The sequence below is a fragment of the Dermochelys coriacea genome, chromosome 8 (assembly GCF_009764565.3).
Source record: "Dermochelys coriacea isolate rDerCor1 chromosome 8, rDerCor1.pri.v4, whole genome shotgun sequence".
NCBI lineage: Eukaryota > Metazoa > Chordata > Testudines > Dermochelyidae > Dermochelys > Dermochelys coriacea.
In genome coordinates this window covers 56,536,787-56,550,770 of record NC_050075.1, presented here as the reverse complement: position 1 = coordinate 56,550,770, position 13,984 = coordinate 56,536,787, and the positions used below count along the sequence as shown (strand labels likewise).

General features: G+C 44.7%; 1 protein-coding gene across 1 annotated transcript in view; it reads right to left on the bottom strand.

Annotated features, from left to right (window-relative positions):
- The window catches only part of HMCN1 (hemicentin 1), a 340,371-nt gene that overhangs the window by 237,468 nt on the left and 88,919 nt on the right, over positions 1-13,984 (bottom strand). Inside the window, 2 exon segments of the mRNA XM_038414308.2 lie at positions 8,281-8,387; positions 12,721-12,892. Coding sequence (XP_038270236.1) covers positions 8,281-8,387; positions 12,721-12,892 — 279 coding nt within the window.

Sequence of the window (13,984 nt, the reverse complement as noted above, 5' to 3'; positions counted from 1 at the left end):
CATGGTAGAGGGGCATTGCTGGCACATGATGGCATATATCTCATTGGTAGATGCGCAGGTGAACGAGCCTCTGATAGTGTGGCTGATGTGATTAGGCCCTATGATGGTGTCCCCTGAATAGATATGTGGACAGAGTTGGCAACGGGCTTTGTTGCAAGGATAGGTTCCTGGGTTAGTGGTTCTGTTGTGTGGTGTGTGGTTGCTGGTGAGTATTTGCTTCAGGTTGGGGGGCTGTCTGTAAGCAAGGACTGGCCTGGCTCCCAAGATCTGTGAGAGTGATGGGTCGTCCTTCAGGATAGGTTGTAGATCCTTGATGATGCGTTGGAGAGGTTTTAGTTGGGGGCTGAAGGTGATGGCTAGTGGTGTTCTGTTGTTTTCTTTGTTGGGCCTGTCCTGTAGTAGGTGACTTCTGGGTACTCTTCTGGCTCTGTCAATCTGTTTCTTCACTTCAGCAGGTGGGTATTGTAGTTGTAAGAATGCATGATAGAGATCTTGTAGGTGTTTGTGTCTGTCTGAGGGGTTGGAGCAAATGTGGTTATATCGTAGAGCTTGGCAGTAGACAATGGATTGTGTGGTATGATCTGGATGAAAGCTAGAGGCATGTAGGTAGGAATAGCGGTCAGTAGGTTGCCGATATAGGGTGGTGTTTATGTGACCATCGCGTATTAGCACCGTAGTGTCCAGGAAGTGGATCTCTTGTGTGGACTGGTCCAGGCTGAGGTTGATGGTGGAATGGAAATTGTTGAAATCATGGTGGATTTCCTCAAGGGCTTCTTTTCCATGGGTCCAGATGATGAAGATGTCATCAATGTAGCGCAAGTAGAGTAGGGGCATTAGGGGACGAGAGCTGAGGAAGCGTTGTTCTAAGTCAGCCATAAAAATGTTGGCATACTGTGGGGCCATGCGGGTACCCATAGCAGTGCCGCCGATTTGAAGGTATACATTGTCCCCAAATGTGAAATATTTATGGGTGAGAACAAAGTCACAAAGTTCAGCCACCAGGTTAGCCGTGACATTATCGGGGATACTGTTCCTGATGGCTTGTAGTTCATCTTTGTGTGGAATGTTGGTGTAGAGGGCTTCTACATCCATAGTGGCTAGGATGGTGTTTTTAGGAAGACCACCAATGGATTGTAGTTTCCTCAGGAAGTCAGTGGTGTCTCGAAGATAGCTGGGAGTGCTGGTAACGTAGGGCCTGAGGAGGGAGTCTACATAGCCAGACAATCCTGCTGTCAGGGTGCCAATCCCTGAGATGATGGGGCGTCCAGGATTTCCAGGTTTATGGATCTTGGGTAGCAGATAGAATACCCCAGGTCGGGGTTCCAGGGGTGTGTCTGTGCGGATTTGTTCTTGTGCTTTTTCAGGGAGTTTCTTGAGCAAATGTTGTAGCTTCTTTTGGTAACTCTCAGTGGGATCACAGGGTAATGGCTTGTAGAAAGTTGTGTTGGAGAGCTGCCTAGTAGCCTCTTGTTCATATTCCGACCTATTCATGATGACGACAGCATCTCCTTTGTCAGCCTTTTTGATTATGATGTCAGAGTTCTTTCTGAGGCTGTGGATGGCATTGTATTCTGCACGGCTGAGGTTATGGGGCAAGTGATGCTGCTTTTCCACAATTTCAGCCTGTGAACGTCAGCGGAAGCACTCTATGTAGAAGTCCAGTCTGCTGTTTCGACCTTCAGGAGGAGTCCACCCAGAATCCTTCTTTTTGTAGTCTTAGTAGGAAGGTCTCTGTGGGTTAATATGTTGGTCAGAGGTGTGTTGGAAATATTCCTTGAGTCGGAGACGTCGAAAATAGGATTCTAGGTCACCACAGTACTGTATTATGTTCGTGGGGGTGGAAGGGCAAAAGGAGAGGCCCCAAGACAGGACAGATTCTTCTGCTGGGTTAAGAGTATAGTTGGATAGATTAACACTGTTGTGGCCCCTTGTGGCATGTAGTAGTTTAGATAGCTTAGTATCCTTTTTCTTTTGTAGAAAAATACTCACAAGGTATTTAGCCTGTACATCTTGAAGAGACCATTCAAGTTTAGTGGCCCATCGAGGAACACTTAACTCACAATAGACCATGGAAGACGCCCATCCACGCCTGATGGACTTTCATGTGAAGAACTAGAGTATGGCGCATGGTTCTGCTGTGACTAAGCGAAATCCTACATGGAAATTTGACTTGCCCATGTGACCCCAAAAACCATTTTGCTACCTGTAATTTTCCACTAGCTGTGTGGAGGGCTTTGTTTGAAACAATAGATTTCCCTCCACATGATAGAAGCTATAAAAGGCCCTGGAATCATCTCCATTTTCTCTCCTTCCTGCTCAAACCTCTGGACTATGAACTTATAATAATGGAAGGATTCTAACCAAGGGACTGAGGACCTTCCAATGATTTGGAAGCAATCAGTGACTTAACAAGTTAGCAGTTTATTCCATCACTGCTACAAAGCCTGATCCAAGAACTTTGCAAATATTGTGTGTATTTGATTCCTTTAACCAATTTTAACTCTCACCTTTCTTTTTTTTTTTTTTTTTTTATAAATAAACGTTTAGATTTTAGATACTAAAGGTTTGGCAACAGTGTGATTATTGGGTAAGATCTGAGTTGTATATTGACCTGGATGTGTGGCTGGTCCTTTGGGATCAGAAGAACCTTTTATTTGATGAAATTGGTTTGAAAGAACCACTCATCTTTAAATCTAATGTTTTTGGTGGTGATACAAGGACTGGAATACCTAAGGAAACTGCAGTTCTGACTTCTTGTTAGCCAGTGTGGTGAAACAGAAGTTTACTTTTTTTGCTGGTTTGGTATATCTTAAGGGAGAATAACCACCAGTTTGGGGATGTGTCTGCCCTATTTCTCAGCAATTTGTCCTGAATTTGGTATTCTCAATTGTGACCCACAACGGCACAGTTACACCACCCCAACAGTGGTATATCTGTTGTTATGATAACTGCTGGGAGAAGGACAGGTGAAAGGGACTCCCGCACAAACATTATGAGGGTATTTCCACCAATTGAGAGATTCCTTTACGAAGATGGGTATGGAAAGTAGTGTAGTTAGACTGTCTCTTCTGTGACTAAACGGTCCTGAGCCACCCCCAAAGGCATCACATTTGCAGTCTTGTATGGTCTATAATGAAAGTAGCAGCGGCCATATGCCCCAACAGCTGAAGATAGCTCTCGACTGGGAATTTGAGAAGTGATCTGGATTGTATTGACTATGTTGGATAGGGCCATAAATCTGTTAGTTGGGAGATAGGCTCTGAATCAAGATGAGCTCCTATGAATTCTAACTTTTGCACAAGGGTTAAGGTGGATTTTTTGAATGTACAATTGCAGGTCCAATTTGAGAAAGAAGTCTACGGCTTTGCAAGTTGCCCATGAAGTTACATCCAAGGACCAACCTTTCAGAGGCCAATAGTCTAGGTAAAGGAATACCAGAATTCTTTCGCTGTGGAGATGTGATGCTACTACTGACATAATCTTTGAAAAGGCCCTTGGGGCAGATGTTTGGACAAAAAAGAGCACCCTGTACTGAAAGTGGTCCTGATGGACAGTAAAACTTAGGAACCTTTTGTGGGATGGGTGGACTGCTATATGGAAATATGCATCCTGGAGTTCGAGGGCTGAGGACCAATCCCCTTGGTCCAGTGACAGAACTACTGCTGCAAGTGCCATTATTTTAAATTTTTCTGCCTTCACAAAGGTGTTGAGTGGCCTTAAATCTAGGCTGGGTCTCCAACCACCATTCCTTTTGGTACCAGGAAATACCTGGAATAAAACCGCTTTCCTCTGTGCTGCATGGGAATCAGTTCTATAGCACCCAAGAGAAGAAGAGTCTATTTCCTGTCATAGCAGATTCTCGTGAGGGGTGTCCCTGAAGAGGGATGGGGAAGGAGGCTTGGCAGGTGGAAGAGAAATTAAGTGGATGGAGTCTGTTGTGGAGATGATCCCCAAAACCCACTTGTCCTTAGTGATAGACTCCCAATCCTGCCAGAAGTGGTAAAGGTGGTTGCTAAAGGGAAGAAGGCAGGTGGAACATTGCAGTTGGTATGAAAGGAGATGGCAGTTCAGGATCTTGACCACCGCATGAAAATTGGTGCTTCAAGGTGGAGGGTTGAAGTTTGGGAAGTGGCTGGTTTTCTCCTCTGGAACCTTTCTCTTGCATTGAGGTTCTGGGAATCCAAGAACTTAGTGGGGTGGGACTCTGTGGGGTCTTCTACCATATTCTAAATCTCCTTTGGAAATCCTGAGAGCTGAAGCCAGGAGGCCCTCCTCATAACTACCACCATAGAAATTGAATAAATGGCAGTATCTGCAGCTTTGAGAGAGGCCTGCAAAGATGTTCTGGAGCCCAGGTGGCCTTCTGCAATAATTGCCTGTAATGGCTCTCTGTGTTCTGCTGGTAGAATGGATACCCAGTAAAGGAGTTCAGCTTGATATAATTTGTATGGTTGTACTTTGCCATTAACAATTGGCAGTTGGCAATTCTGAACTGTAAAGTAGCAGACGAATATGATTTCCTACTGAACAGGCCAAGGTACTTATGGTCTTTATCACAGGACAGAGATTTAGCGTGATGCTGCCTTCCACATTTGTTAAGCACCTCAACCACTAAAGAGTTAAGAGACGGATCAGAAAATAAAATTCTGAGTCCTAAGAGGAATCATAATATTTTTTTGTCTGCTCTCTTGCATGTGAGAGGAATTGAGGACGGAGTCTGCCAAATAACCTTTCCAGGCTCCAAGAGGATTAAGCTGTATGAAGGATGTCAAGAAGCTTACAATGTGATTCTTTAATCTCCTCAAGAGGAAGCTGCAAAGAATCTGTGACCCTCTTAGAACTGTTTAAAATAATCAGCCAGAGATGGTGGAGGTGGCATGATCACTTCATCCGGAAATGAAAAAGAGATGTTAACTAGTGGAGAGAGCTCTTCATCAGCCCTACCTTCCTCAAAGGGTTTTTCCTGATGTTTCAATCTCTGGGAGAGGGAGGGTGATGAAGGTTGTTTATCTCTTCGATGGGAAGTGCTTGAGGCCCTAGAGAATTGCTGGTAATAGGCCAATCAAGGGTCCCAGTATGGTCAAGGAGGTGGTATATATGGCATGGGTGGAGGCATCCATGAGTGCTCATACCAGTAAGATGGTAGCTGTGGATGTCTCTCAGGAGTAAGATCAACTTCCTCAGAGACCTCTGGAAGACAGCCTCTATAGGGATGGTGTGGAGAACCTTGGTATCTGAGATATTTGAGAGACTGAGGCAAGATCTTCAACAGAATCCTCCTCTTCCAAGTCACTCTGAAATCGTGGACCACCGGAAGAAACCTGACATGAAACTGTCTGTACTGGGCAAAAATCTGAAGATCTGGAGGTCCTCAGTACCAAGAATATATAAGAGCTGAGCAATGTGAGTCAGGCATCTCAGACACAGCGAGGTCTCAGGGAAAGTGAAATTCCTGCAATACCAAGAGTGTTGTCGGTACTGTGGCCATGGCCTGCATCGAAGTGACAGTTGGTGAGGGAGTTGACAGTACCGTGAATCCCAAATGCTCCAACGGGAGTCCAGATGAAGCCAAAGCGGGCTTCTTCAATATCGAGTGAGAAGAAGAGGACCTCTTGGAACCCGGGATTTTTTTAGTCTTTAGACTTAACTATGCCCTTGGTATCCCAGGGGCCAGCAGTCTCATGGATATCAGACAGCAGAGGGCATCAAAGTGGCTGAAGTCATTGGAGACCTTGACACCTTTGAGGTAGATTCTCTTCCTGGAGAACTTGAGAGACAGTCTTTGGGAGTCTTATGAGAAGAATCTTGGGTGTTCCTCTTAGATGCCCCTGACGAGTGCAGTTTGGAGACAGTGAAGGCAGCAGACTTTACTCTGAGACTGGCATATGAGAGGTGGGGGGAGTGTCTCCTAGCCAGCATCAGAGGCCGCACTTAGTGAGCTCTCCATCATGAGGAGTTCAAGTTTGATCTCCCCATTTTTTCTGGCTCTAGATTTTAATGCCAGACAGAAGTTGCACTTTTGGGAAATATGAGATTCCCTGAAGCAACAGATACACCGTGCGTGTCTCACTCCCCAGGATTACCTCCTGACACAAAAGACAATGTGTGAAACCAGGAGAAACTATATAAAAGCTATATAAATAAATAATTTTGGGGAAGAGGTTAAGTTTTTTTTTAAACTACAACAGCTGAAACTACTACTAAGTACCGCTAAGAACAACTATAATAAACTAACTACTAAAAGAGCTAAGGGGTCACAGTTCCTGTAAAACTCAAAAAAGACAACTGCTAAAGCTCCACCTCGGGCCAAGACAGGTGAGAAGGAACTGAGAGCAGTTCACCCATGACGTGCTATATAACAACAGCATGGAACATGAGATTAACATGCATCTGCAGGCTGAATGGACACTGCTATGAAAAATCTCCAATCAAAGGCACAGGGAGCACAAGCACACCTAGAGTGGAGCACCTACAGGGACACCACTCAAAGAAGAACAGGTGTTCTCAAAGTGGTCCTTCATTCACTTAATACCAATTTCAGGTTCTGTTACTGCTGCTAAACAAGTTGGTATTACATCTATCTAGTTTCTAAGGGTTTGTCTCCACTTACAATGCTACAGTGGTGCAGTGCCACTGTAATGCTTTAGTATAGGGTATTCTTACTGATATAAGAATCAAATTATCAGGCAAATAACTTTCTCTTCTTCCCAGAACAAACTGATGCCAAATGAGAGGTGGAGGTTAGGTGGCAAATGCTGTCTATGGCCAGTTTTCATTCAGAATTTTAGAGAATTCTTCCATTAGTGATAGGTTTCAGAGTAGCAGCCGTGTTACTCTGTATTCGCAAAAAGAAAAGGAGTACTTGTGGCACCTTAGAGACTAACAAATTTATTAGAGCATAAGCTTTCGTGAGCTACAGCTCACTTCATCGGATGAAGTGAGCTGTAGCTCACAAAAGCTTATGCTCTAATAAACACTACCTTTGCTGACAGAAAGGATTCTCCCATCAGTGTAGATCAGAGGAGGGCAAACTACAGCCCGCGGGACTGTCCTGCCCGGCCCCTGAGGTCCCGGATGGGGAGGCTAGCCCCCGGCCCCTCCCCTGCTGTTCTCTCTTCCCCACAGCCTCAGCGTGCCACCAGCACTCTGGCCTACTGCTCCTGCCAGGCAGCAAGGGCAGAATGGCTGGCTCCGACCAGATAGTGGGGCTGCCACTTTAAGCAGCATGGTAAGGGGACGGGCAGCGGGGGATGGGGGTGGGGGGTGGATAAGGGGCAGGCGTTCCAGGGGGCAGTCAGGGGATGGGGAACAGGGGAGGTTAGATATGCGTGGGAGCCTGGGGGGCCTGTCAGGGGTCGGGGGTGTGGATAGGGGTCGGGGCAGTCAGGAGACAGGCAGCAGTGGGGGTTGGATAGGAGGTGGGGTCCCGGGGGGGCAGTTAGAGTCAGGGGTCTCAGGGGGGGCGGTTAGAGGACAAGGAGCAGGGGGCATTGGATGGGTCAGGGGTTCTGAGGAGGGGCAGTCAGAGGACAGGAAGTGGGAGGGGAAGGATAGGGGGCAGGAGCCAGGCCATTTGGGGAGGCACAGCCTTCCCTACCCAGCCCTCCATAGAGTTTCGCAATGCCGATGTGGCCCTCTGGCCAAAATGTTTGGCCACCCCTGGTGTAGATGATCTACCTCTCTGAGAGGCAGTAACTAGGTTGCCTAGCACTATCTACATCAGGACTTTGGTTGGCTTAACTATGCTGCTTAGAGGTGTGTGGATTTCTCACACCTCTGATCAAGGTAGTTAGGCTGACCTAATTTTCTAGTGTACACCAGGTCTAAATCTTTTAAGGCCCAATCCTATGAATGCATATGCAATGACAATACTCACATGTGTAAATTTACTTGTCTGCTTGAAGGTTTGAAGGATGGGGACTTACACTCTCTATTCAATGTTCATTCATAGAGCAATGCATCAAATAAAAGATTGTCTGCACAGTTTATAAGCCTACAAACCAAATCCTTGGCCTGCACATTGTATTCCCTTTCTATCACATGTCCCACTGTGCACAGAGAGCCATAAAGCAGCAGTCTCCCCCTGCACATGCTCTCTGACAGCACAGCAAAAACACACCGTGATCACTGTGTTTTGCTCCTGTGTACAGGAAAAGGACAAGCAGGCAGGAATTGACCAAAAATAACTCTCTAATTTTTCTATTACCTGGGCAAAGTTTTAATTCTACTGCCATCAAAAGTAGTGACTGCACATCATACACAGAAACAATAAGTTAATACCTTAATCGTCCACATTCCAGGTTCTGGATCTTTTACATTCACCACCTTTGCAGAGTTATGGATATTTAGCAACTCATTCAAGCCAGATCCTTTCCTTATCTCCTTACCTAAAACACAAGTAAACATGGAGTAAATATATTTCTCTTAGCCATGTCACACATACAGTTACTATATGACTTATTAGCTAGCTTATTTTATGATATTTACAGTAATCTCCAACTTCAAGCTGCTACTGGAAATTCTTTGTCAGGATTCTAAAAATGTTCAAAGAGTCATTGTAACTTTTCCATTAATTTAATAACTTAATACACCTCTGTGTGGTGAGTAATGACTTACTGATATAACAAACAAATTATCAGGCAAATAGCTTTGTCTTCTTCCCAGAACAAACTGATGCCAAATGAGAGGTGGAGGTTAGGTGGCAGATGCTGTCTATGGCCAGTTTTCATTCAGAATTTTAGAGAATTCTTCCATTAGTGATAGGTTTCAGAGTAGCAGCTGTGTTACTCTGTATTCGCAAAAAGAAAAGGAGTACTTGTGGCACCTTAGAGACTAACGAATTTATTAGAGAATAAGCTTTCGTGAGCTACAGCTCACTTCATCGGATGTGAAGTGAGCTGTAGCTCACAAAAGCTTATGCTCTAATAAATTTGCTAGTCTCTAAGGTGCCACAAGTACTCCTTTTCTTTTTCCATTATTGATGGCACTGATAATACTGACCAGCTGCCAGCATGCTCACCCTTCTGTCCTCTAGACCTGCCCTTAGCAGGGTAGATAGCATGGTGGTAGAAACACTGTTAGCCAGCCCCCACTAGCATTTCCACTGGTGTTGGCACTGTTGGTGCTGCACCAGTGTTTTAACTTTAAGGAATTTTCCCACTTTTGTTCAAACTCCTTAAATTCTCATTGTGAATTTTAGCCTGGCTATCAGGTACATTCTGCCTCAATAAGGGAGTACCAGTTTTCATAATGTTTTGGTACTCAGATAAGTTTATAGGCTGGAATTGGTTCTCTAAACAGACACTGAACGACCTACTCTGCTAATCATTAAGTGCCATCAGTGGTTGAACAATATGAGGAAGAGCTCCAAAACAGCAGATGAGGCTCAAGGATACTGGATATTTGGGCCACATTGTTGGCTGATGTATATTGGCATAACTACACTAATTTGGAGCTATGCTGATTTAAACCAGATGAGAATCTGGCCTTTAGAACATGAACAAGAAGGGCCGATTGGCTATATTGGTACAGATCCTCAGAGGAGGCTGAGAAGCACAGAATGCAGGTCAGCATTCCTTTGATTCTGAGTTGTGAGCATGCCAGATTGGTGCCTGGTGTAAATTAGAGCAGCCTACCAGGTACTGATACAGCTGACAATTAAAAGGGCAGAGGGACATGCTGGCCGTGCCCTTTTCTCTCCAGTCTTCCCCCCTGATGTCAACAGTGGAGGGCAGAGGAAGAATAGGGACCTCTGTGCCACAGGTGGTGCATCCCACCAAAGTGGGGTGATCTTCCTGGGGCTGTACACGAGGGCGTTGGGGCTGGGTTGTGCTGGTGGTGTGTCACAAGCGGCTGAGCAGCACAGCCAAGGATCTGGGACATTACAAAGAACAAAGGGATGGAACTGTTTTCTAATTCAGGGCCTGATCCTGAAATCAGAGAGTACCGGATATAGTGCTTAATCCAGCAAATAGTCATACTGAAGCGAAAGGGACTACTCAGGGCAGTAAACCCAACTCTGGCAGTCCACGTTTACAGTCCGTGTTCATGCCTCCGCACATGATAAACTGAAAGCACTATCCTGCAACCCTTAAACACATTTTCCCAGATTACCCATGATTTGAAAGTCACTTTAAACAACAAAGGGTGATATGCATTTTTAAAGTAAACAAAGCACATCTGGCAGAGCTAGTATTTAAGGCAGAACTCCATACATAACTGTGTTAATCGTGTTCTTCAGTGCACGATTTGCTCTAAGCAAAGTCCCCCTTCCTGTAAACAAAGGAGGAATGCCTCAGATGGAAGACTTGACCAGGGTGCCTTGCAGAGAACCCATGCTGTGAAAAGGAACATTTCATAGACACTTTAAAGAGCTCAAAATAAATCTCCAGCTGAAAGTCACTCAGAGCCCAGAACGCACAATCTTGAATTTTAATTTCTGGAGAATTACACAAGCTCCTAAGGACTCTAATTTATAAAGGAGTAATAAATCTATTAAAGATAACTTTACTTATAATAGTATCCAAAATCAGTAACCTACATTCTTTTTTTCACTACTAAATAACTATGGGCACATGATGCAGAGTTTGAATTGGAATGTTCTCATGGTACAGGTGCATTTGATTCTTGGTTTTGGTTTGATTCACAACTAGTAAGGGCCAGCTACCATATTCCAGTATGTTCAGCCCCTCTGTACACATATGACATGATATAGCCAAAAACCCACTGAATGTGAGCAAAAGAAAAGTTGTATGTTGTGGTGTCATCAGAGGGCACAGCTGTTGAATAAAATAATTAAAAGAATTTATAATGGCATTAAAAGACTAAATGCCTTCATGCTAGCAATGCCTATTTACAGTGCTATCACTTTTAGAATGGGGCAGATCCATACCTCATGGCCACACTAAAGGAAACCCTTCAGGTTAGTTCATCTGTGATACTAGATTGGATAAAGCACTAAAAATCGCTGTAGAGAACAATCCTGCACTAACTGGGGATTTTTAATGAGAGTTTAACCAATTTAAGCACCCACCTCAGAATCACAGAATATCAGGGTTGGAAGGGACCTCAGGAGATCATCTAGTCCAACCCCCTGCTCAAAGCAGGGCCAATCCCCAATTTTTGCCCCAAATCCCTAAATGGCCCCCTCAAGGATTGAACTCACAACCCTGGGTTTAGCAAGCCAATGCTCAAACCACTGAGCTATCCCTTCCCCCAATAAGCCCTTTTGAAAATCTCACTCTGGATCTTCCAGGTCACTCCCTAGATGAACAAAATAGGCCTTTTTCATTATTCTAGGACTCACCACTTCAGAATACATTCTTGGAGCAAGTAGAAGGAAAGTCCGCATATCTGTTTTCAAAGTTTTACGAACTTTATTTTCACTGAGAAAAGCATATTTAAGAGTTGGTTACTCTCAAATGGGCTTTTTCCGGTCAACTTCCAAAACAATAGCTTAAAGAAGGGGTGGCCAGCCTGAGCAGGAGAAGGAGCCAGAATTTACCAATGTACATTGCCAAAGAGCCACAGTAATATGTCAGCAGCCCCACATCAGCTCCCCACCCCCTGCTCCCAGCACCTCCTGCCCACCGGCAGCTCCGCAGATCAGCGCCTCCCCCACCCTCCCCGCACCTCCCAATCAGCTGTTTTGTGGGGTGCAGGAGGCTTGGGGGAGGGAAGAGGGCATGACAGCTCAGGGGAGGGGGCAGGAAGGGATGAAGTGTGGACAGGGCCTGTGGCAGACCCAGGGATTGAGCAGTGAGCACCCCCCGGCACACTGGAAAGTTGGCACCTGTAGCTCCAGCCCCGCAATCGGTGCCTATACAAGGAGCCACATACTAACTTCTGAAGAGCGGCATGTGGCTCCGGAGCCACAGGTTGGCCACCCCTGCTTAAAATGTAAAAGGAGGTGGGTGCTTCTCCTGTGAAGCAAATATTGAGCCAGACAACAATCCCAGTTACTGCTCTATAAATTCAGAGTAACTCCACTGAAATCAATGGATTACTTCAGATTTATGCCAGTACAAATCTGGCATAAGGTGTAAGATTTTTTTAGAACTGTAAGGATTTCTTTCCTGCCATGGAAAGCATACTTGAGCATAAGCAATAAAGCAGGGGAAACAGTGCCTATTTTCAAAAAGAAAAGGAGTACTTGTGGCACCTTAGAGACTAACAAATTTATTAGAGCATAAGCTTTCGTGAGCTACAGCTCACTTCATCGGATGCATTTGGTGGAAAATACGGAGGGGAGATATTTTGTGAATAAACACAAGCTATTCCAGTCTTTGAAGTTAGCAATGTGGCACTCTGCATGCAAGCAAGCAAGTTAATTAAGAAAAGTCAGAAAGTGCTTTAGACATTTACATTTCTGGGAATTATGTGATTAAACTGCTGAGTAACATTCGGGCTATATACTCCTCCAACTTTTCTTATAGACTGATCAGCCAGGTTTCAAAATAATACAAGGAGTTTAGACCCAAACCTGCTCCCACTGAAGTCAAAGTTTTACCACCGGGCTCGTAGTTGCATCAGTATAAATCCAGAGTAACTCTCTGAACTCAGCTGAGTTATTCCAGAGCCAGATAGGTGTACGGAAGCAGAACTTGGTCTACTGACTTCAATGGGAAAAGAACTTGGCCTTTCCTGTTGGAGAGTGCAAAGCTGGTTTGTCTTGTTTATTTTTCCCCCCACTGAATATAAAAGAATATATAGATGTCTCACCTAATGGATCATGAATTTCAATTACTGGAGAAGGGCCACTCAGTGACACTGTGACCTCTTTCAGACTGGGATCAAAAGGAATTTGCCAAGTATTTACTGCCAAGGTCAAATGGTCTGTGGATAAGAGATGCACTTTGGAGGCCTGCACTGCTTCTTCTACCCACTTCAACACCTATAAGAAAAAATAATATTCATGTCACAATACAGCATGTAAATCTTCCATAGCACTGTTTAATGCAAGTTGTACTACTTTGATCAATGTTTTGACTGCTCAGAGCAATGACCCTGTCACCTAAACCTATGTTAGAACCATGGTTATCAAATCACTGAGAAAGTTGCATGGTAAAAGACTTGCCAATGCTAAAAGTCCTGCTTGCCTGATCAAGCATTCCCACCAATTTCAGTGAAGCTATCCTGCTGATAAGACAAGCAGGATTTGGATCCATATCAGGTAACTACAGCAGCCCAGCAATAAAGAAACAAGAGTTGTAATATCTGATTTGGGGATATCTGTAGGACAATAAACAAACACACAAACAACCTCTAAGCTAAGGTATGCCTTTATTTTCATTGTGCGATATGAAAACTGACAGAAAAATGTTTGCCATCTAAAACATATACTAAATAAAATGGATATGGTAGAAAAACATCAAGGGTCAAATTCTTGTCACCTTACTCATGTGGATTATCCTTACTGAAGCCAATGGTATTGTTCACAGCAGTGGTTCTCAATCAGGGATCAGGAGCCCCCTGTGGGACTGTGAGCAGGTTTCAGTGGGGGTAGCCAAGCAGGGCTGGAATTAGAGTTGCTGGGGCCCAGGACAGATAGTCAAAGCCCCAATGCCTGGGGCTGAAGCCAGGGCCCCGAGTCCCACCACCCAGGGCTGAAGCCGAATCCAAAGCCTGGGCAACTTAGCTTCGCGGGGCCACCTGTGGCTTGGGGCCTGGGCTATTGTGCTGCTTGCAACCCACAATGCTGGCGCTGGCTTTTATATGCAGAAAAATAGTTGTGGCACAAGTGGGACATGGAGTTTTTATAGCATATTCTGGAGGATCTCAGAAAGAAAAAGGCTGAGAACCGTTAGCTCACAGAATTAAGACAACTAAGCGTAAAACTAAAAAAAGAAACTTCATTCAAAAAAAATACCGTAAGTAATTAGCCAATGAAATTTGCTGCCACGAGATATCACTGAGGCCAAGAATAACAAGATTTTTAAAGGATTAGACATGGATATGGATATTGAGAACCACCACAGTTATAATG